Source organism: Gymnoscopelus braueri (assembly GCF_963280865.1).
Source record: "Gymnoscopelus braueri genome assembly, chromosome: 15".
NCBI lineage: Eukaryota > Metazoa > Chordata > Actinopteri > Myctophiformes > Myctophidae > Gymnoscopelus > Gymnoscopelus braueri.
In genome coordinates this window covers 8,578,419-8,599,505 of record NC_137620.1, presented here as the reverse complement: position 1 = coordinate 8,599,505, position 21,087 = coordinate 8,578,419, and the positions used below count along the sequence as shown (strand labels likewise).

The following is a 21,087-nucleotide window of genomic DNA, read 5'->3' as shown; positions in this document are numbered from 1 at the left end:
CCTAAGCTCGCTCAGCAGTGCCTCCCGTGGCTCAAGTCCACTTGAGACGGTGCTCTCCCGACATTTTAACAATTTTTTTTGTCGGACCGTCAAAATCGCTGAGAACTGGACTTCCGCATTGCTGTAATGCGGAAGTCCCGAAAAGTCAACATGTGCCTTAAGTGCCCCCCCCCCTTAAAGGCACATGTTGACGTCCGGTCACTAAATCACAATATGGCTTTTGGGGAGTGAGACAGCGTTGCAATAATCGGTTAACGGTTAAACCATTCATCATTAACCTCCCCAGTTGCTTGCTGTTACATGCTACTCACTGGACACACACTCGCAACGACGCTGCTGCACATTGGAAAACGCATCCATTCTGCCTCTCAGTACACACAACTGAAGCACCGACTGAGTTAACGTGAAGGGGATTTACTGGGCGAGTCTTTAAGCCTGTCTGTTAAGATTTAGAGGCGAAGGGCCTGAACGGCCGACCCAAGCTCTCATTAACCGCATCTGCAGCCCGAGCACTTTTAAAATGTCCTTGGTCCTTATCAGCCCCTACACAGAGCTCAGCTTTTTTTCTCCTTTTTTTTTTTACAGGATCTCTGGAGCGCGAATCAGCCCCAAATGTCAGCCATAAATCCCTGTGTGTGTGTGTGTGTGTGGGGTGGGGTTGTGGGGTGGGCAGTGGTGGAAAGTAACTAAGTACATGAGTAACTAAGTACATGTACTCAAGTACTACAGTACTTAAGTACAATGTTGAGGTATTTTATTGGAGTATTACCAATCATTTTACTTCTACTCCATTACATCTCAGAGGCAAATATTGTTCTTTTTACTCCACTATACAATTATTTGACAACATTAGTTACTAGTTACTTTGTAGATTTTGATTATTATTACAAAACATACATTACCCACTTCAGCCCTATATGTATTTCGGCCATTTGAAAATAGCAGATCTACAAGCTCACAATGAGACGCAGTGTGAACTTGTAGATTGGCTATTTTCAAAAGACTTTTACACATTTTGAAAACTTGAAATGGGACTTTCTACAAAATGAGTACTTTCTACTTTTGGTACTTTAAGTCCATTTTGATACCAATACTTTTGTACTTTTACTCAAGTATACATTTTGAATACTGGACTTTTACCCATAACAGAGTATTTCCACATTGTGGTATTGATACTTCTACTTAAGTAAAACATGTGTTTACTTTTTCCACCACTGGGGGGGGGGCTCAGGGGGGGTGTATATACAGTAATAACAGTATGTACCCGCTCAGCACCGTCACCATGTACAGACCCATCTTCCTGAAGATCTCCCAGTCGTCAACCTCGATGATCTTGGCAGCGATCAGGAACAGGATCCCCACTGGCATGTAACTGGAAGGAGAACACCAACACTGAGCTTCGTTGTTCTGAATGGAACAGTTTCTGTTTGACATGTTCACCAACATGCAGCTTGATGCTGCCTAACTGAACATGAAAGAAATCTGCCTGGACTTCATTTTTTAAAGTATCAAGCGAGGGCAGGCTATAAGTGATTTATTTAGTTAAAACGTAATGTTAAATAGCTCTATATTCCCATATTAATCATTGCTATAGTGTGTTTGTTTAGTAACAGAGGTCTCTCTCCCTGTCTCTCCAGTTCTTTAGCTAACAGAAAATACTTATTTTTTGTGAATTTGTATTTGGTATTATTTTGTTGTATTTTATTAATGGCACTACATTTTTTTCTATGTTCTGTTTACTAAAGAGCTGGGGAGAAGGGAAGACACCTGTTACTGAACAAACACTCTGTAAAAATGATTATTATTGGTGTTTTCATATATAGTCATGTGAAAACTGTGGGATAAAAAAAAAGGAAATGATTATTATGGGAATAGAGGGCTTTATAGAAATATATATATATATATATATAAAATCAGATAGCTCTCGTGCACATCCAGGGTAGAGGTGCTGGTTTGGCAAGATAATGCATATAAGAAAGAAAGAAACCTTCCCACTGCTTCTCTTAGGAAGGAACCGCACACTCCAATGACGATGGACTCAGTTAATGCTTAATTTTGTAAGCTTTATTCGCACGACGCGTTTCGCCGTTTTGACCTCATCAGGTGCTGTGTGTATATATATATATATATATATATATATATATACACACACACGCACACGCACACGCACACGCACACTCGCACACACACACACGCACACACACACACACACACACACACACACGCTATATGACTTACACCTTATAATATCTTACTCACTACATAATTATCTGGACAAGCTTCATGGTGGCTTCGTTCAAAGCGTCGAAGAACTCGAGCAGGATCCGTCCACGTTCGCCCATCTTCCCGATGACCAGGCCGAAGGCGACGCAGAACACGATGAGGCCCAACACGTTGATTCCGTCCGAATATGCCCCCACGATTTTATAGTCCTTGGTGATGTTCTGCCAAGAGACGGGGGACAAGGAATCAATTCATTCTGGTTCGCCGAGCACCCCGGGGCTCCAGGAAGCTTTGCTTTTTCGGCTCACTTTTTCAGCTCACTCTAAAGAGCCATTGATGAGCTGCACAATTTTCTTTGTGCGGGATCACAGCACACTGACCTGTGCCTATGTATACGTTTGGGCTTATGGTGTAGGTCTGCTGCGTTACAGCAGATATTGAGGGCCAAGTGCAGGCCAGTCACAAAAGCCAGTGGTGGGAAAAGTACCGGTACTCACATTGTTTACTTAAGTAAAAGTATAAATACTCTGCTACAAGTAAAAAGTCCGGAATTCAAAATGTGCTTGAGTACAAATTGGCATCAAAATGTACTTAAAGTAGCAAAAGTAAAAGTACTCATTATGCAGAATGTCCCATTTCAAGTTTTCAAATGTAAAAAATATATTTTGAAAATAGCAGATCTACAAGCTCACAATGCGTCGCATCGCGACGCATTGTGAGCTTGTAGATCGGCTATTTTCAAATGGCCGAAATGTATGTAGGGCTGAAGTGGTTAATGTATGTTTTGTAATAATAATCAAAATCTACAAAGTAACTAGTAACTAAAGTTTTCAAATAGTTATAGTGGAGTAAAAGTACAATATTTGCCTCTGAGATGTAGTGGAGTACAAGTAAAAGTACTGAAAATCATGGAAATACTCCAGTAAAGTAAAAAATAATACCTCAAAATTGTACTAAAGTACAGTACTTGAGTAAATGTACTTACCGGTAGTTACTTTACACCACTGGCAAAGGCTATGTTCAGACTGTCAGCCCAAATCAGATTTTAGGCATGTCTAGATTACAATCAGATTGATGTTGTTATTAATGTGTCCGAATGCAACTCCAGTGGTTGTGTGTGGATTGGAGGCTTAGGTGATTCTCAATATTTTTGCATTTAAAGGACCCCTAGTTTGATACACATTAGGCCACAAACCCCCATTTCATACCATCTTTTATCTCTGGGAACCTAATCTATACACTGTAAAATACTCAGTGTTAATTTAACTCTGACAGTGTACAAATGGAACCAAATGGTCCATTCGGTCCTATTCGTATGCTCTCAGTTACAAACCCAAAAGTGTCCATTACTGCTGATGGTCCCTCGATCCGACGTCCGTTGAGTGGTTTCGGCAATTAGACGTTTAATGCATTTCTGCTGCATTTACAACTGGATTTAATGCATTTTAAACCACACCCAATTAAAATCAATTACCCAGGAAGCGTGTTAATGCTAGGTGTAAAATGGGACCATTGTTGTCATCTTTTAAAGCCGAAGACCAGAGTGCTGAAGCAAGCTGCAGACCCACGCAAGGTGATATATTGTTACCACAGCTGCAAGGCAAAGATAGGGGGGGAAATGCCATGTCTGGCTGCCACTTTGCTCCGTATCTATTAGATGTATTATCAACTGAAAGCAAAACATTCTCACTCCCTTCTCTTCACATACAGAAGCTTGGTCATGACCCCTCGGCCTCACCTTTTAACACACTGAGAACCCCTTTGAAGTATTTTTTTTTTATCGTGCCAGGTATACTCTGATAGACTGTGCTGTTATGTGACTGACGACAATTTGACTGGCAAACGGAATGTAGGACGTAATTGAAAGCGAGGCAATGTTGCCATTAACCCATTAAGACTGGTAAAGTATACTGTCATTTTAGATTTTAACCACTTGAACCATTGTCTTTGGCCTTGACTTTGGCTATTCAAAAATAGCAGATCTACAAGCTCATAGCATGAAAATGTGTGCAAATCTTTGAATATATATGCTTTTTAAAGCGTAACTCAAATATTTGCTTCTGGGGATTCTACAAATGTTAAAACCAACAAATTAAAACCAAAAAAACCACTTCTGACTGACTCATATCGACGGGTAAGAACCATTACGATCCGTTCGCGTACGTGAAATGGCGTCCCCTGGCGTCAGCGGATCCCCAAATTTGACCAGACCAAGTGTTGAAACAGGAGGAGTTGGAAGTGAGAATGCCTTGCTCATAGGGGGTGATTGAAACACCTACCTCCATAGCTGCCATGAGGGTGGTTGAGAGAGGCGGGATCGTAGTGGCGTTCACCGTGACTCTGGCCGGCTCCAGCTCTTTGCGTTTCGTCTTGTACTGCGGTGGAACGGTCACATTTTGAGTTTAGATTCCCATCGTCGCTGTCGGGCAAAAACCTCCATCTCCATATTTAAACTTTTTGATTTTTTTCATAAATTAAAGCCCAACTTGATCACACTACAGCGTCACACAAAAGCATCCAAAATAACTGATCTGCAAGCTTTTGATGCTTTTGAATTTGAATCCTGAAAAGTACCAGTTTTGGACATAATGAGGTTTCCATCCGACAGAGACAATATGTTTCACACTCACTTCATCAGATAGGCTTGTGTGGCGTGACTGGCGTGTGCTCGCCAAGAGAGTGCCAGCCGCCATACCATTATGCTTGGTTTATACTGTGTAGGAGAATGCATGTGTGCAAAAAAAGCCACTTTACCTGTTGAAAACAAGCCTGCACCAGGTTTTCAGGAAACATGTTTCTGTTGACAGGAGGAGAAGACAGTTGGAGGTGTTAGTAGTAATAATAATAATAATAATAATAATAATAATAATAATAATAATAATAATAATAATAATAATAATAATAATAATAATAGTCTTTATTGTCCCCTCATGGATATTCATCTTCACAGTCTGTTCCAACAGAAAAACACAACCATAGCACAAAACAACATAGCACCAATACATGTAATACACAAAACCAACATATCAGCGAGGCAGTTTAGTGCAGCAATGGCTGAAGGGACAAAACTCCTACTAAAACAAACGTTTTGCCATTTCAAAGTTCTGTATATTCGTCCAGATGGCATGATGAGTTCGAAGTGACGATGCAGGGGATGATAAGTGTTAATTGCTATTGTGAGAAACTAAACGTGTGATGGCTTTATTGTTCATATTGGAAAGTATGGGAGTGGGAAATCTTAACCTATTCAACCCGGGAACGCATCTCTGTAATCTTTTGATTTCTTTGGGCCATTCAAAAATAGCATACAAGCTCATAGCTTGCGGCTTGCGGGTGGCTCTCAAACTTTGTCATGTCAAGGACCACCCGAAATGATATGTAATTTGGCCGTGGACCCCCATCTCAACATGTTTTGTTCCAGGGACCCCCCCCCCCCCCCCCAGAAGTTAAAAATGTTTGCTTTAAAAAATATATATTATTCAAAGATTTGCACAAATATTCATGATTTTTCAAAAATAGCAGAACTACAAGTTCATAGCGCGGCACTCGGTGCCGTCCAATGAGCTTGTATATCTGTTATTTTTGAATAGCCAAAGAAATGACACAGATGCGTTCCCGGTCTTAAAGGGTTAAGAGGCAATGGGGGAAACGTACAGTGAATGAATGGTGGTTTGCAACACTGAAACATGATTTATACTTCATTGGGTGCCTGTCTCGTACCGGCATGGCGCGCCCAAAATAGCCTATCTACAACCTTCTGCTATTTATAGCGCATGACACTGGCCCGCAACAAAGTACAAATCAAGCCTGATTTGTTTTTATCCAAGGCCCCAGGTTCCCTCTAACATTGTAGTAAATATTTTGGAGGTTGGGTATTTGGCATAAGGTCAATTAGGTAAATTAGGACAGATATAAGGACAGAGTAAGCTGGTGGCACATGAAGACAGGAAGCATCTGACATACGGTAGCTGTTGTCAGACGTCAAACAAAGGCTTTTGATTGGCCCCCAGGATTATAGGGCATTTACAACACAAATCTTCTCTTATGCGGTCTCTACAAAATATTTTCAGATGGGGGTCCGCGACCAAATACATAATTTAAGGGTCCTTGACATGAAAATGTTTGAGAACCACTGGAATTAATTAAACACATAAATAAAGGTTTTCCACAGTGAATAAAAGAACCATGACCAGTTATTTCTCTCCATTCTGCTGTCAAGGCCTCAACGTCAGAGGAAAGTGGACAACATGTGTGTCAATAGGTTGGGTGTTTGTACCGAGAGATTGCAGCAATATCTTTTATCCATATCTCATTTACTGCAATATCGTTTGGGCAAGTACGTATCCATCTAATTTTCACAAATGACTCATCAATTTGTAAGAATAGCTACTTCTTCTAACTATTTGGCTCCATCTGCTCCTCCATTTAAAAAACTATATTTATTGTCTATCTATGACATTAACACAGTCCAGTCCTGTTCTTTCATCCATAAATGCACTTACCTTTCAAATATGCTTCCTACACCTTTTAAAGAATATTGATGAATCAAGCCTCTCCACTTGCTTCTACCATGTAACGTATAGCTTTCTGCATACACACACACACACACACACACACACACACACACACACACACACACACACACACACACACACACACACACACACACACACACACACACACACACACACACACACACACACACACACACACACACACACACACACACACACACACTGACACACTTGTGCAGACACGTGCACACACACACACACACTCAATACACAGACACTCGCAACCACACATTCAACTGCACACAAGGTATTTGTTGTTTGTCGTGTCTTATGTCTGATTATTATGTTTAACTTTATTATTATGTTTAACTACTTGTTTATAATTTGTAGGTGATAACCTGTTATAAGCCCTTTATGGGTTTCCTTTCTCACCTGCACTTATTTCTGCGTTGTTTTAATAATGTTACCTATGTACTGTTTTTTTATTGTGCGAATAAATAAGTCATAAATAAATAAATATCGTCACACATTAAGTTGGTGAAAATCAGTTATTTTCGTCGTTGTGAGCCTTTTAGATCAATATTTTTGCAGAATGTTTGCCCCAGAATTAGTGACGCTATACTGGTTCAAGTGGTTAACCCATTAAAACCGGGAAAACATTTACAGTAGATGTTAGCATTGGCTATTCAAAAATAGAAGATCTACAAGCTCACTGCGCACCACTTAGTGCTGCGCTGCGAGTCTGCTATTTTGGAAAATGTTTTCATTCTTGAAAAGTGTTTGAACATGTTTTAAATAATTTTGATTTATTTTTTTACACAAACGTTTGAGAACTACTGGTTTAAGAAGGCATTATTTTCTAGATCGGGCCTCGGATCTTAATGGGTTAATATCTCCCAGGTGTGTCAGGTCACCTGATGAGGTCCAGCAGGGTGTCCACCGTGGTCACGTTGGGGGTGGTCCCCGCCCGGTCGATGTGGTCCGCCGTCTGGGTCACTCCGGGCTTGATGGTCATCACCAAGATGATACCTGAAGAAGACAGATGTTTAAATGTTCTACTGCTTGATGGTCATCACGATGACGAAGATGATACCTGAAGAAGACAGATATGTGCAAATATTCCACAGCTCAGTGACAGTAGCCTGGCATGGCCAGACTAATATTACTGTGTGGATATTGGTCTGGAATCTCTGTGTGGAACCTACATTTCCAAGGGGCGAATTAAAAAAATGCCTCTGGTGATAAACCCGCCCCATATTTGTATACTGGTCCCTGATTGGTGCCCCACAACTTCGGGGGCAGGGAAATCTAATCACAACCGAGCGGGCCCAGACCAAATCTGCCGAGGGCTATTTTTTTTTTTGCACTGGCAGATTTGTCTGGTTTCCAGGCTACAGTGACAGCGACAGACACTCAGAGAAAAGTGGACAGAAGAATGGAAGAGACTGACAGTGTTTTCTTGTGAAAGATTAAACCAAATAGCCGATAGGGATTAATAGAATGTAGAATGTGTCATTGGAGTGCCATTTGGAAATGGCACAATTTATTTTGTACGTGTACATAAAAGTCACCCAACGTGTCGTTAGAACGATGTCACATGTCACGTGTCTTGCCCCAAAGAGTTTGAATTAAAACGCCATCCGTATCATTTGGTGCAGTGGTTCTCGAAGCGGGGTCCAGGGAGTTCTGTAACTCTGAGAGTGGTACAAATGGACCCTTATGGGAGATAAACAGAATATAATTCAGTTTTTCTCACCCAGGATGACAGCGATGATGGTGGTGGAGAAGTAATAGATGACGGCTCGCAGGCCGATCCTTCCAGAAACCTCGGAGTCCAAAGCTGCAACCCCTGTAAACATAGTACATTGTTATACCCTTGTACATAATCGTCTCTGTCAGGTGGAAACCTCATATGTCCAAAAGTTTTTATTTTTTAGGATTCAAATTCAAAAATAGCAGATCGACAAGATCGAGCTTGCGGATCTGCTATTTTATACATACTTATTTTATACAACGATATACATACTATCAAGGCCTGTAGAAATACATTCTTATATCAACCCCTGTACATATATACACATTCTTATATCAACCCCAGGCCAATACACATTCTGATATCAGTACAGAGGGCGTTTACTAGCCTATAGCCAGACTTACAGGGGCACAGAACCCTAATTTGTAGCTTGTTTTCCTGTACAGGTTAACACTGCAGAAGTGTAAAAACATGGCAGGCTATTGGGCAACGCTGCAGCTACTATGAATAATGGGTGTGTTAAATGTAGGCGTGTGTGTGCCAATGTGCAAGCATAGACAGTATAGTCAACACTATTGTCAATCAATGCACATAACAACACACCCATTACTAATTTGATTACCTGCAGCTGTGTTGCTTACATGTTTATATATTTTGTTCCAGGGACCCCAGAAGTAAAGATTTGAGTTACAAATGTTTGCTTTAACAAAAAAATATATATATGCAAATATTTGTAAAAGAAAATCACAATATTTCAATGACCTATGAGCTTGTAGATCTGCTATTTTTGAACAGCCAATTAAATCTAAAATGACACAGATGTGTTCCCGGATTGAATGGGATAACCTGAACTGGAAAATAAGAACCCTACAAAATCAGCTCATGGTTTCATCCCCCTATAATGACATAGAAATGACAAATTTAGTAAAGTTCTGCTCCAGCCAAGAGATAGGCTCTCTCTATTTGTGTCTGCGCATGTTTTGAGTGTGTGCGTGCGTACGTGCGTGCGTGCGTGCGTGCGTGCACTCTTTGTCTTAGCAGATGATGGAACGACCTTGTTGATAAAGTTTGTTTCCGTGCCATCACTTGCACTGTTCAAATCCATGATGTAGCTCCATTCTGTATCTGTTTGCAATAGTTTTTTCACGTACTTAGTATTTCATTATATTTCATTATTGTTTTTATGTGTCTTCCTGTCTATGTTTGTTTCACTGTTTGCTGCTGCTCCTGTGTTTTATTTTGTTCGCTCGTCGTCACTGTAAATGAGGGTAACCTCAGTGCCTTTCGAGCATAAATATAAGTTTGAAGTAAAAGAAAATAAAGACCAACAGTTGACATTTCATCCCATAACTCCCATAGCCCAGTATTACTGATGCCAGACACTCAAACATCTTTTAATTTCTGTTGCAATTCTGGAATGGATGAAAGACACTTTTTGTTGCCATTTGAAATCCTGCCCTTGCGGAGACAGACTCAGTGGATTAGACAGACGGGAATGAAGCTGATACACTGTGCCTGAATGGTTTGAACCGTTTGAAGTTTATTAACCCATTCAATGTAGGGGGTCTGAGGACTCCCTAAGGGTCCTTGAGGGGGTTCCAGCTGGTCCACAGCAAAATGATTAAAACACTTATTTATTGAAAAATATGGATTATTACATTGCACTACTATGCCCGTAGAGTGAGTTAACATTTGGGGCACAAGTGTAAGCACCTTATATTTTGCATTTGTACATGTTTGAAGAACTACAGGCTTTGGAGCTGACAATCCAGTGGTATATGGGGGGATATGTCCGCTACGACTCTCGTAGATTGAAAATGTCAGAATCGAAAATGTCAGAATGTCGTAATCTACGGCTAATGTTTTGCATGACTTATTTCTCAAGTGCCGCATATTGAGTTTGTGTTCGTATGAAATGTGCCATACCAATAAAAGCTGTCGTACAAAGCTGTCGGTACAAAAGCTCACACCGCGTTGCAACGCAACGCGTTGTGAGCTTGTACATCTGCTATTTTTGTAAATGTTTGAAACATCTTGAAGTGTGAGAACTACTGGTTAAGAAGGCATTATGTAGAATCTCCTTCAGGTCTTAATGGGTTAAAGAATGGGTTTCCAGATTGGCTTTAATGAGGTTATACCTGTTATCATGCTGGAGATGATGAGGGGCAGGATGATCAGCTTCAGCATCCTCATCAGGATCTCCCCCGGGAAGCCAAAGTACTGCTTGTGGAGGTGAGACAGGGAGGTGTACTCCCTCACCACCACACCCAGGCCGATCCCTGGAACACACACACACACACACACACACACACACACACACACACACACACACACACACACACATAATCATTCGTATGATGATGATTCTAATAGATTGTTTTATAATTGACTAACTCGATTGTTCTGATGAACCACTTAACCCGGTATTATACTTCGTTCATGCAATGGTGGTGTACACAAAAAGCTGATCAATAAGCTCACAACGCGTCATGTTGCGATGGGTTGTGAGCTCGTAGATCTGATATTTACACCTAGTATAACATGCCTAGAACAGGGAACGTTAGGGTTCATGTGACTAAAGCCCCGGTCAGATCAAACATTTGGGAAGAGATAAGAACTTACAACCACAGTGTGCGACATAATACCAAAAAACTGTGCCTTGCAACATTCTAAACCTGGACAGTCCACATCAAGGTTCAGGATCGGAGACCGTTTACGTTACCATAGCGACGGCACTTGTCATGTCATCTCAACCTGCTTCCTTCTAATGCTCAAACTCCAGCACACTGACAGAACAATAACCTCTCCTCCTGTACATATGTATGTATCTATATATTGTACAAAATACAAATTCCATTTATATATTATATTGTAGACCAGTAGTTCTCAAACCTTTTCGTGCCTAGGATCCCCAAAATGATATGTATTTGCCCGCGGACCCCCATCTGAAAATGTTTTGTGCGAGGGACCCCCAGAAGAGAGGATTTATGTAAAAAATACGAAATTATTCAACATTTTCCAAATACTTTCAAGATTTTTCAAACATGTTAAAAAATAGCGGATGTAAAAGCTTGCAGCGTGGCACGAAGTGACACGCTGTGATACCCCACTTTGAGAACCATTGTTGCAGACAACCAACCAGCAATTCCAGCACAGTCGCTCCTGGCTATGGGATATAAACAGTTCACAGCCTTGCCCGCCGAAAATGCGTGCATTAACTCATTCACTGCCACTGACGTAAAAAAAAATGTGCAAAAAAAAAATTAAAACAAGATCTCAAGGTCCTTCATCTTTCGCAGTGACACATTTCATTGTAGCACACCCGGATACGGTAATACGTCAAATCGAAGATTTTCGGTTCCGTCCGCTTCCTGTTTAGGTCCCGCCCTAAAATGGTATTTTCTCGGCTTTGCATTTCTCCGCCGTGGAATGCTGTTTAGCGACGCTGTTTTGAAACTGCTACTACTGCAAAATGGAATGTCGCCGATTGAAAATTTCTTCTCTGGGCCACTCACACAACTACCCTGTGTGTCTACAAACAGTTGAACACGCGATCAAAAGGGATTTAGAGAGGTCTGTGGCGAGGTGGAAAAAGTAAGTGAGTTTTCCGTTTACATGGCGAAACATGGTGTTTTTACACTGGGCTGGTGGAGAGAGACTCCGCCCGATCGGAATATTTGTTGTTTGAGTGGCGTGCACGACTCGCCTGTGTGTTTAGAAACGATTGCACTTGCGATCATAATGGAAGAAAAAAAATGTGTGAATTAAAGTTATAAAAAACACTAAATCGCTGCCAGTGGGCAAACACAGCCAGAAATAAGTCTTGCAGGGAATGAGTTAAGCAAGGGATAATTGACGGGTCGCCGGTCATTAATGAGAAATAAATCCCGACAGAGTGATTAGGCACCGACGTGTAGCGGAGATGCCTAATCACCCTGAAGGGATTTATTTCTCAATAATGACCGGTGACCCGTCAATTATCCTGCTTATTACACAGCTACTTGATAAATTAATTAATAACTTGACCCAAAAGTAACAACAAAACAAAGTATTTCCTTGCTTACGGCAATGAAAGTATTCCATTGGTTACTGCATTGCCTATTTCTCGCTTCAAATGTTTTCAAAAACATTCTTGAGAGCAACGTTTAGTTGTAAATGACATGGTGTGTTTGTTTACATGGCTGTCATGTTGGATACGGCATAGCATTAAGCAGCGCAGGTTGATGTGAGCAGGTGCTCTGAGCCTTTGATTAGACAGAGGTCTGTTATAGAGCTCATCGGTCATTATCCAGAAATAATACACCGCTGAATTCAGTGACTGACCAGAATCAAGCATTCAACCAAGCCGTGTAATAAACAAACATCTATATCATCTGTGTGTTAAAAAAAAATGACTTTGGGATGGCATCCCTGCAAGATATGGGAACGTAACCCTTGATTTATACATGGTTGCGCAAAAATAGCTGATCTAACAAGCTCTCAACGCTTTTGTCTGAGCTTGTAGATCTGCAATTTCCCATAATACACCCATAACAGTTTGTGAGAGTGGCTGACAGTCACATACGCACATGACAGAGCCACGCACACACACACACACACACACAAACACACACACACACACGCGCGCGCGCGCGCGCGCGTGCACGCACACGCACACACACACACACACACACACACACACACACACACACACACACACACACACACACACCGCCAGCTATTCCAATATGAAGTACGCAAGAGTCAAATCTGCAAAAACGTTCAGTGGTGGAGAAGATTAGATTGAATGTGAATTGTCATCCCCTGGGACCTTTAAATGACGCCCCTGAGTGACACAGTGGATCCATGTCATCATGCAACACAGTCACCACAGTACGGGGGGGATGTGGATGGAATGGAATGCATTGTGTTCAGTCCTTGAAACGAGATGCTCGGAATGGAAAACGGAGCATTTGTAGATTAGACTACTGTGTTTTTTTTGTTAAAGGGATAGTTCACCCCAAAATGACTTTTTTTCTATCGATTAGTCACCCCATGAAGACTTGAATTCATGGATATGTTTTTGTCGCATTCCTAAGCCAATAATTTGATGACCGGCAGCGGTTCTGGTAGGAGACACAAAGAGTCTCCTTTGTATCTCCTACCGGAACCGCTGCCTTCCGGTCCGAGGGTCATCAAAATATTGGCTTAGGAATGCGACAAAAACAAAAACAATATCCATAAATTGAAGTCTCCATGGGGTGACTAATTGATATAGAAAACAATTACAATGTCTTCCATTATAGCATGCAAACTTTTCAGGAAGATAAAAAGGCTGTGTTCTATTAGCCTGGAATCCCCACTGATGATGTCACTGGTAGGCAGGTTTCTGAACTGTCCATAGTCCACCAATGAGACACAGAGTGAGTAGACGGAAATGGTGCCATCTTATAATGAGCATTTTAGTGAGGACCCATTATATCATCTCTGTCAGTTGGAAACCTCATATGTCCAAAACTTTTCAGGATTCAAATTCAAAAGCAGCAAACGTCGTCAAAAGGCGTCGCTTCGCCCCGTTTCGAGCTTGTATATCTGCTATTTTTTATACTTTTGTGTGACGCAGTAGTATGATCATGTATAGGGCATTAATTTACAAAACACAAAAAGTCAAAATATGGAGATAATGCGGTTTCATCTCGACAGCAACAATATGAAGATAGGTTGAAAATGGGTGAAGTGCTCCTTTAACTCGTCCTACCCCCAAAAATGCTCCACCGTGTTCAGCATTCTTTGAAGTTGCATTCCAACGATACTCCGGGAGCGCTGACCCATTTCATACCTGACACCTTTGATACTGCGGTCCATCCACTGCCATTATGAGCTACTGTAGCTTAAGGTTGAGGCCGAGGCGACTCCTTTATTGCTTAACCCATTCAATCCGGGAACGCATCTGTGTCATTTTAGATTTCTTTGGCTATTAAAAAATAACAGATCTACAAGCTCATAGCGCGGCACCGAGTGCCGCGCTATGAGCTTGTAGATCAGCTATTTATTTATTTTTAATCGTGACAATGTGTGCAAATCTTTGAATATATGAAAACATTTAAAGCCAACATTTGTAACTCAAATCTTTGCTTCTGGGCAGTTTTCTGAAAAAACTTATGTTGCTATGAATTATATCAGTGGAGCTCAAAACCTTCTCATGTCAAGGACCACCCAAAATGATATGTATTTTGCCGTGGACCCCCCAATCTCAAAGTATTTTGTTCCAGGGACCTCCAGAAGTAAATATTTGAGTAAAAAGATACATATTCTAGAAAAAATACATATTCAAAGATTTGCCCAACTTTTCACGATTTTTCTAAAAATAATAGTAGTTCTGCAAGCTCATAGCACGGCACTCGCTATGAGCTTGTAGATCTGCATTTTTTTTATAGCCAAAGAAATCTAAAAATGACACAGATGCTTTCCCGGTCGTAATGGATTAATGCACCACTGCTGAGGGCCGGTACACATGCAATTCACTACATTATGGACTAAAAAGGTACTTTGGTAGTTGAAGTTTCAAGGTCTTTATTGCCATGCCAGCACCAAGGCTGATAGAAATGTTTCAAGGACTATATGTTCACTCTGGCAGGCCAAGTCCGATTTTTGGCCGAACCAGATTGGAAGGAATTGCTTTTGATCAAGATTTTGATCAAGCTTGAACAGCAATGCAAACTTTATTTTGTGAATCAGATTTGAGATATGACTCAATTCTGATTTGTAAAGACATGTCTCAGTCTGGAGTCTCTGGACACTTGGACACTGAAGCCTGAATTATACAGTACCTGTACTTTGTTATTTGGTCTCTGTCGGGTGAAAACCTCATATGTCCAAAACAGTTATACTTTCAAAGATTCAAATTCAAAAATAGCAAAAGTAGCAGATCTACAAGCCTCGAAACAAGCTTGTAGATCTGCTACTTTTGATGCTTTTTGTGTGACACTGTAGGATGATCAAGTAAGGCATTAACTTACAAAAAAACACAAAATATGGAGATAAGAGGTTTCTGCCCGACAGCGACGATATGTTGCTCGGAATGGCAGTGGGCTGCACAAATCTGACTTGATGACTTGTAAATAACAGTGTGGACAGTCAGTCCTAAAGATCAGATTGGAGAAACAAAATTGGATTTGCAATTCCGAAGAAGAGCCTTGGCACTTCATACAGCCACATAAAGCAGTGTAGGAACAAAATATGCTTACAATCTAACGGTGAAAATGATTGCTTAACCCATTAAGTGGTGTCCAAAGTGCGGCCCACGGGCCATTTGCGGCCCGAGGACACATTTTATACGGCCCTTGGCTTCATTCCTAAATTGTATTATGAATGGCCCGCCTGCACCTTCAATAAAATAAAAAGATTTATAAAAGGGAAAGTTGCATTTTCCTTCTTCGCCTCAGGATGGTAGCACCTTGCTTAACCATAAAACCAAAATAAAGTAACAATAAAACGCCTAATTGCTTAAAATTTTAAAGGAATTAAATAAATACAAACTGATATAAGAACTGAGAAATCAGCAGCACCATGATCTGGGCTTATGCGCTCAATATTCAATTTCACGATTGATTGGTGCACAAAAGAACGTTATTATTAAACGATGTGACCTTGTGTACTGTATGATCTGTTGAATGACAACAATTCATATTCACTGCTCAGAACATGGCTGGGATCATCATCACAGACAGTGTTGTTGACAAGCCTTGATATGTTATTATGGTTACAGTAGGCTGATTCATAGAGTTGCTCAAGCGGTTGGCCAATAGAAACTCTATGAATCAGCCTAATACCATAATAATAGATAGCCTATACTCTCCTTTCTTGTGTGATCATAGTGCTAAACATACATTAGTGACGAAGAGTGAGCAATAAGATCACAGTAAACGTGCAAAAAGCGTGGAAGTGCATCATTTAGGAGTTTGTCTCTGTCAGGTGGAAACCGCATATGTCCAAAACTGTTACTTTTCAGGATTCAAATTCAGATATAGCAAACGTAGCAGATCTACAAGCTCGAAACGTGTCGCTTCGCGCCGCGTTTCGAGCTTGTAGATCTGCTACTTTTGATGCTTTTGTGTGACGCTGTAGTGTGATCAAGTAGGGCGTTAATTTACAAAAACAACAAAACAACAAACAAAACCAAAAGTTAGAATATGGATAGATAAGAGGTTTCTGCCCGACAACAACGAGTTGACGGTGCGGACAGTGCTACTATGAAAGAGTTTAGGTTTCGTTGCAATATCTCTGAATCTCTTCCCACAGGGAGAGGAGGGGTGACAAAGAGTCAACAGGCAGGGTGTGAGGGATCAGGTATGATAATCTGGGCTCTTGCGGTGCGCCATGGTTCGAGGACCCCCAAATTGATTACGTATTGGCTCCTATGTAGCGTGACAGCGCATCGTGGGTTCGAGTCTCGTTCCCGACGATCTTTGCTGCACGGCTATGATTAACTCATTTTGGACCCCCTGGAACCCCTTCAAGGACCCCCTGGGGGTCCCCAGACCCCACTTTGAGAACCACTCTAGATTGCAGAACATTCTTAGGTTCTGTGAAAGTCAATCACCATGTTCTTTGTTTTACTGATGTTCATCTGCAGCAGGTTGTTTTTTACTACACCAGTTCACCAGGGCAGACCTTTCCTTCCTGAATGACCATAGCGTTATAAACATAATCATTAGTGAAGAGTGACTATAATAAAGTAGAGAAAGGACACATTCTTGAGTCAATGTTTACATCCTTGAGAGAGAATGTTTACAATGCTTATATGCCTGTGAGCATTTAAAGCAAGCACCTGACATTCTCCTTTCTGGGCACAGAAACGATCAATGCTCAGTTAAAAAACATACTACAGGGAATTCAAAGTATGCCAGGGACATTAAAAATAAATAATCCTGTGACCCGTCCAGAATTATCCAGACCTCTCAGGTCATCTGGGACATCAGGGCTGCTTTCTGAGCCAAGAAGAACCAGAACTAAACCTGGAGAAGCAGCTTTTTTTTATGCACGACGACATATCTGGAACAAACTCCCCAAAAAACTGCAGCTCTGACTGCAACAAGTCTCAATTGGTTTAACACCATTCAATCCGGGAACGCATCTGTGTCATTTTAAGATTTATTTGGCTATTAAAAAATAGCATATATACAAGCTCATATGAGCTTGTAGATCTGCTATGTTTCGAAAAATCCTGAAAATGTGTGCAAATCTTTGAATATATACTTTTAAAGCGAACATTTGTAACTCAAATCTTTGCTTCTGGGGGGTCCCCGGAACAACATATTTTGAGATGGGGGTCCGCAGCCAAATACATATTATTTTGGGGATCCTTGACATGAAAAAGTTTGAGCACCACAAAAATACGTACTTTTTTTCAAAAGAAAACTGCTTCCCCAGAAGTAAAGATTTGAGTTACAAATGTTCGCCTTTTAAAAGAAAATGATATATTCAAAGATTTTCAAAAATGTTCACGATAAAATAAAATAAAACAGCAGATCTACAAGATCATAGCATGGCACTTGGTGCCGCGCTATGAGCTTGTATATCTGCTATTTTTGAATCGCCAAAGAAATCTTAAAATGACAGATGCGTTCCCAGTCTTAATGGGTTAAATCAATACTAAAGAGAGAAGACGTTCAGATAACGGTCATGTACAGAGCCACGGTGAGGTGGCATTCATTGTCAGTCCATATTGTGAAAGATTATTCTAAAGATGAATTCAAAATATTGTTAAAACAATACCTTCTAATATCAGGAACTATATGATTGAACAGTGGTTGAGACAAACAGAAATATGGAGGAGGGGACAAAAAGCAATGTTGAAAAAGCCCTTGGTTATTCTTCATTATGAAATGCAAAATATTGTAAAGTTGCATATCTCTGAAAGTTGTTTCCTTTACAGATTAACATTTTTATATGTGAACTATTGTCTGTGTCTGTTGTGTCTAATAGCATTGTTTGTTGATGTATATGAGTTGTATTGTGGGTGTGATGGGACACCAGGAAGAGTAGCCATGCTTTGAGCTGAGGCCGATTCTACAAAACTCCTAAAACCAGTAGTTCTCATACTTTGAAGAATTTAAAAAATATATATTTAAAAAATAGCAGATGTACTTGTAGATCTGCTATTTTTGAAAAGCCAAGGAAAACATCTAAAATGACACAGATGCTTTCCTGGTTTTAATGGGTTAGGCAAGTGCTTATGGTGGATCCATAATAAAGTCAAGTCAAGTAAATTAAAGACCTTCCAGTTTTCTTTTCTTTTGCACTGTAAATGTATTCTCTTATTCCTCTGTTTTATTTATGTATTGAATTAATTCAAATGCCCTTTAATAATGGAGTTTCGTCTGCACTCTCTTAATGTTCTGTGTCTTAATGTCGCAATGCTTAATGTTTTAAAGCACTTTGAATTGCCTTGTTGTTGAAATGTGCTACACAAATACATTTGCCTTGCCTTAAACAGCAATCCTAAACACTACCACTGCTTCTTTTTCTCCTTTATTGTTCCTTTCTATGTTATTGTCCAATACTCACTTTTTTTTATCAAGTTTTATTTGTCTCTTTTCCCTAAATTTAAATGCCATGTTTCCAGTGGTGGAAAAAGTACTCAAATGTTTTACTTAAGTAAAAGTATCAATACTGTAATGTAGAAATTACGTTAGTAAGCGTCTGGAATAAGAAAATTACTTGAGTAAAAGTACAAAAGTGTTTGTGGTATACAAATGTACTCATTATGCAGAATGTCCCATTTCACAAGGAATCATATGTATGAAATGTATAAAACTGTAGATCGGCTATTTTCAAATGGCTGAAATGTATATAGGGCTGAAGTGGTTAATGTATGTTTTGTAATAATAATAAAAATGTACAAAGTAGTGACTAAAGTTTTCAAATAATTGTAGTGGAGAAAAAACTACAATAAAAGTATCATTTCATGGTCAGCTGTGTGTGTGTGTGTGTGTGTGTGTGTGTGTGTGTGTGTGTGTGTGTGTGTGTGTGTGTGTGCGTGCGTGCGTGCGTGCGTGCGTGCGTGCGTGCGTGCGTGCGTGCGTGCGTGCGTGCGTGCGTGCGTGCGTGCGTGCGTGCGTGCGTGCGTGCGTGCGTGCGTGCGTGCGTGCGTGCGTGCGTGCGTGCGTGCGTGTGTGTGTGTGCGCGCACGTGTGCGTGTCAATCTGTGTGTGTGGGGATGAGGGGACAAAATCCAATTCCTGTAAAATGTCATTTGTTTTATTGTGCTGTTTATCCCAGCCACTGTCTTGCACAAGTTAAACACACCATGCCTTCAGAAGCTACAATAAAATCAGAGGTTTGGTCAATAAATATAACACTCTTGTGGATAACAGGAGACTTAGGACAACCTAAATGACGCACACTCACATTTTAGTTCATGCTTGTTCAAACAAACAAAATTAACCATCTCACAAGCCAGATTTATTTGTATCCGCTTGGTAAAATCAGTAATATTGATCCAATCTATTTTCATTCATTCATACTGAACTATATTACCACTTATCTCTGCATACTGTATATAAAATATAGTGGGTTCAACCCAACTTTCTGTAGTAGAATATGAATCATATAAATATAGATATTTTATTATTCTATCTTAGTTTAGCTACAGTATACGCAGTGACCAATCCTACAAGTCCACAGGTAGACAGACATGTAACTCTGAGAGTGCACAAATGGACCCTCTACGGGCCCATTTGCTTCCATTCTGCACCCTCTCAGAGTTAAAATGAACGCTGGAGGGTTTTAGGGGGCGAGAAAGCTGTCACTTGAGTCTAGTCACGTTTGACTGAGACGGAGCTACAGACACAGACAGTGGTGACACTGAGATCAACACCATGCCTGCCCTGAGGGGGGGGGGGGGGGGGGCAGAGAGAGAGAGAGAGAGAGAGAGAGAGAGAGAGAGAGAGAGAGGGAGAGACACACACAGAGGCTTATGAGCTTATACTCACAATTATATGATTTAAGAATGTGAATATGGCACAGACATAGCTTAAAAGATTCACATCTATAAATTAGACATGTTCTGCAATCCAGACCCCCCCCCCCCCCCACACACACACACACACACACACACACACACACACACACACACACACACACACACACACACACTCTAACCCAAAAACCCAGCCTCCCCCCAGAGCCTATATATGCAAAGAAAAAACACAGCAAAGAGGTTGATTTATGTGTCTTCAGCCGGCCACAGAACGGAAGGCAGTAACAGCAGTGAGATATACACAGACAGTACTGTACAGCATGGGGTTTACACCACCTATACACAGGTATGCTAGGGTCTGTGGGACCACCAGACATTACATCTACACAGACAATGAGGTGGGATGGAGGGTGGGTTTATGGATGGATGGGTGGGTGGGTGGATGGGTGGGTGTGGGGGGGGGGGGGGGGGGATTACATACCTAACACCACAGAAATGATCGTGGCGATGAGGAGCCAGTTTCTCTTCAGCAAGCCTTTGAGGTTCACGCCTGATCCTGATCCGGATCCTCCTGATCCTCTGGATCCTCTGGATCCTCGACGCTCCTTTTTATCCAGCAGGTCCATGATAATGAT

At 40.9% G+C, this 21,087-nt stretch overlaps 1 protein-coding gene across 1 annotated transcript in view; it reads right to left on the bottom strand.

Moving 5' to 3' along the window:
• slc1a1 (solute carrier family 1 member 1) overlaps positions 1–21,078 on the bottom strand; it is a gene marked incomplete at both ends in the record, with an annotated part of 27,606 nt that extends 6,528 nt beyond the window's left edge. The window contains 8 exons of the mRNA XM_080450758.1: positions 1,265–1,372; positions 2,260–2,444; positions 4,503–4,598; positions 4,978–5,020; positions 7,652–7,766; positions 8,494–8,586; positions 10,629–10,769; positions 20,934–21,078. Coding sequence (XP_080306884.1) covers positions 1,265–1,372; positions 2,260–2,444; positions 4,503–4,598; positions 4,978–5,020; positions 7,652–7,766; positions 8,494–8,586; positions 10,629–10,769; positions 20,934–21,078 — 926 coding nt within the window. The remainder of the gene's footprint in view (positions 1–1,264; positions 1,373–2,259; positions 2,445–4,502; positions 4,599–4,977; positions 5,021–7,651; positions 7,767–8,493; positions 8,587–10,628; positions 10,770–20,933) is intronic.
• Between the last annotated feature and the right edge of the window lie 9 nt (positions 21,079–21,087).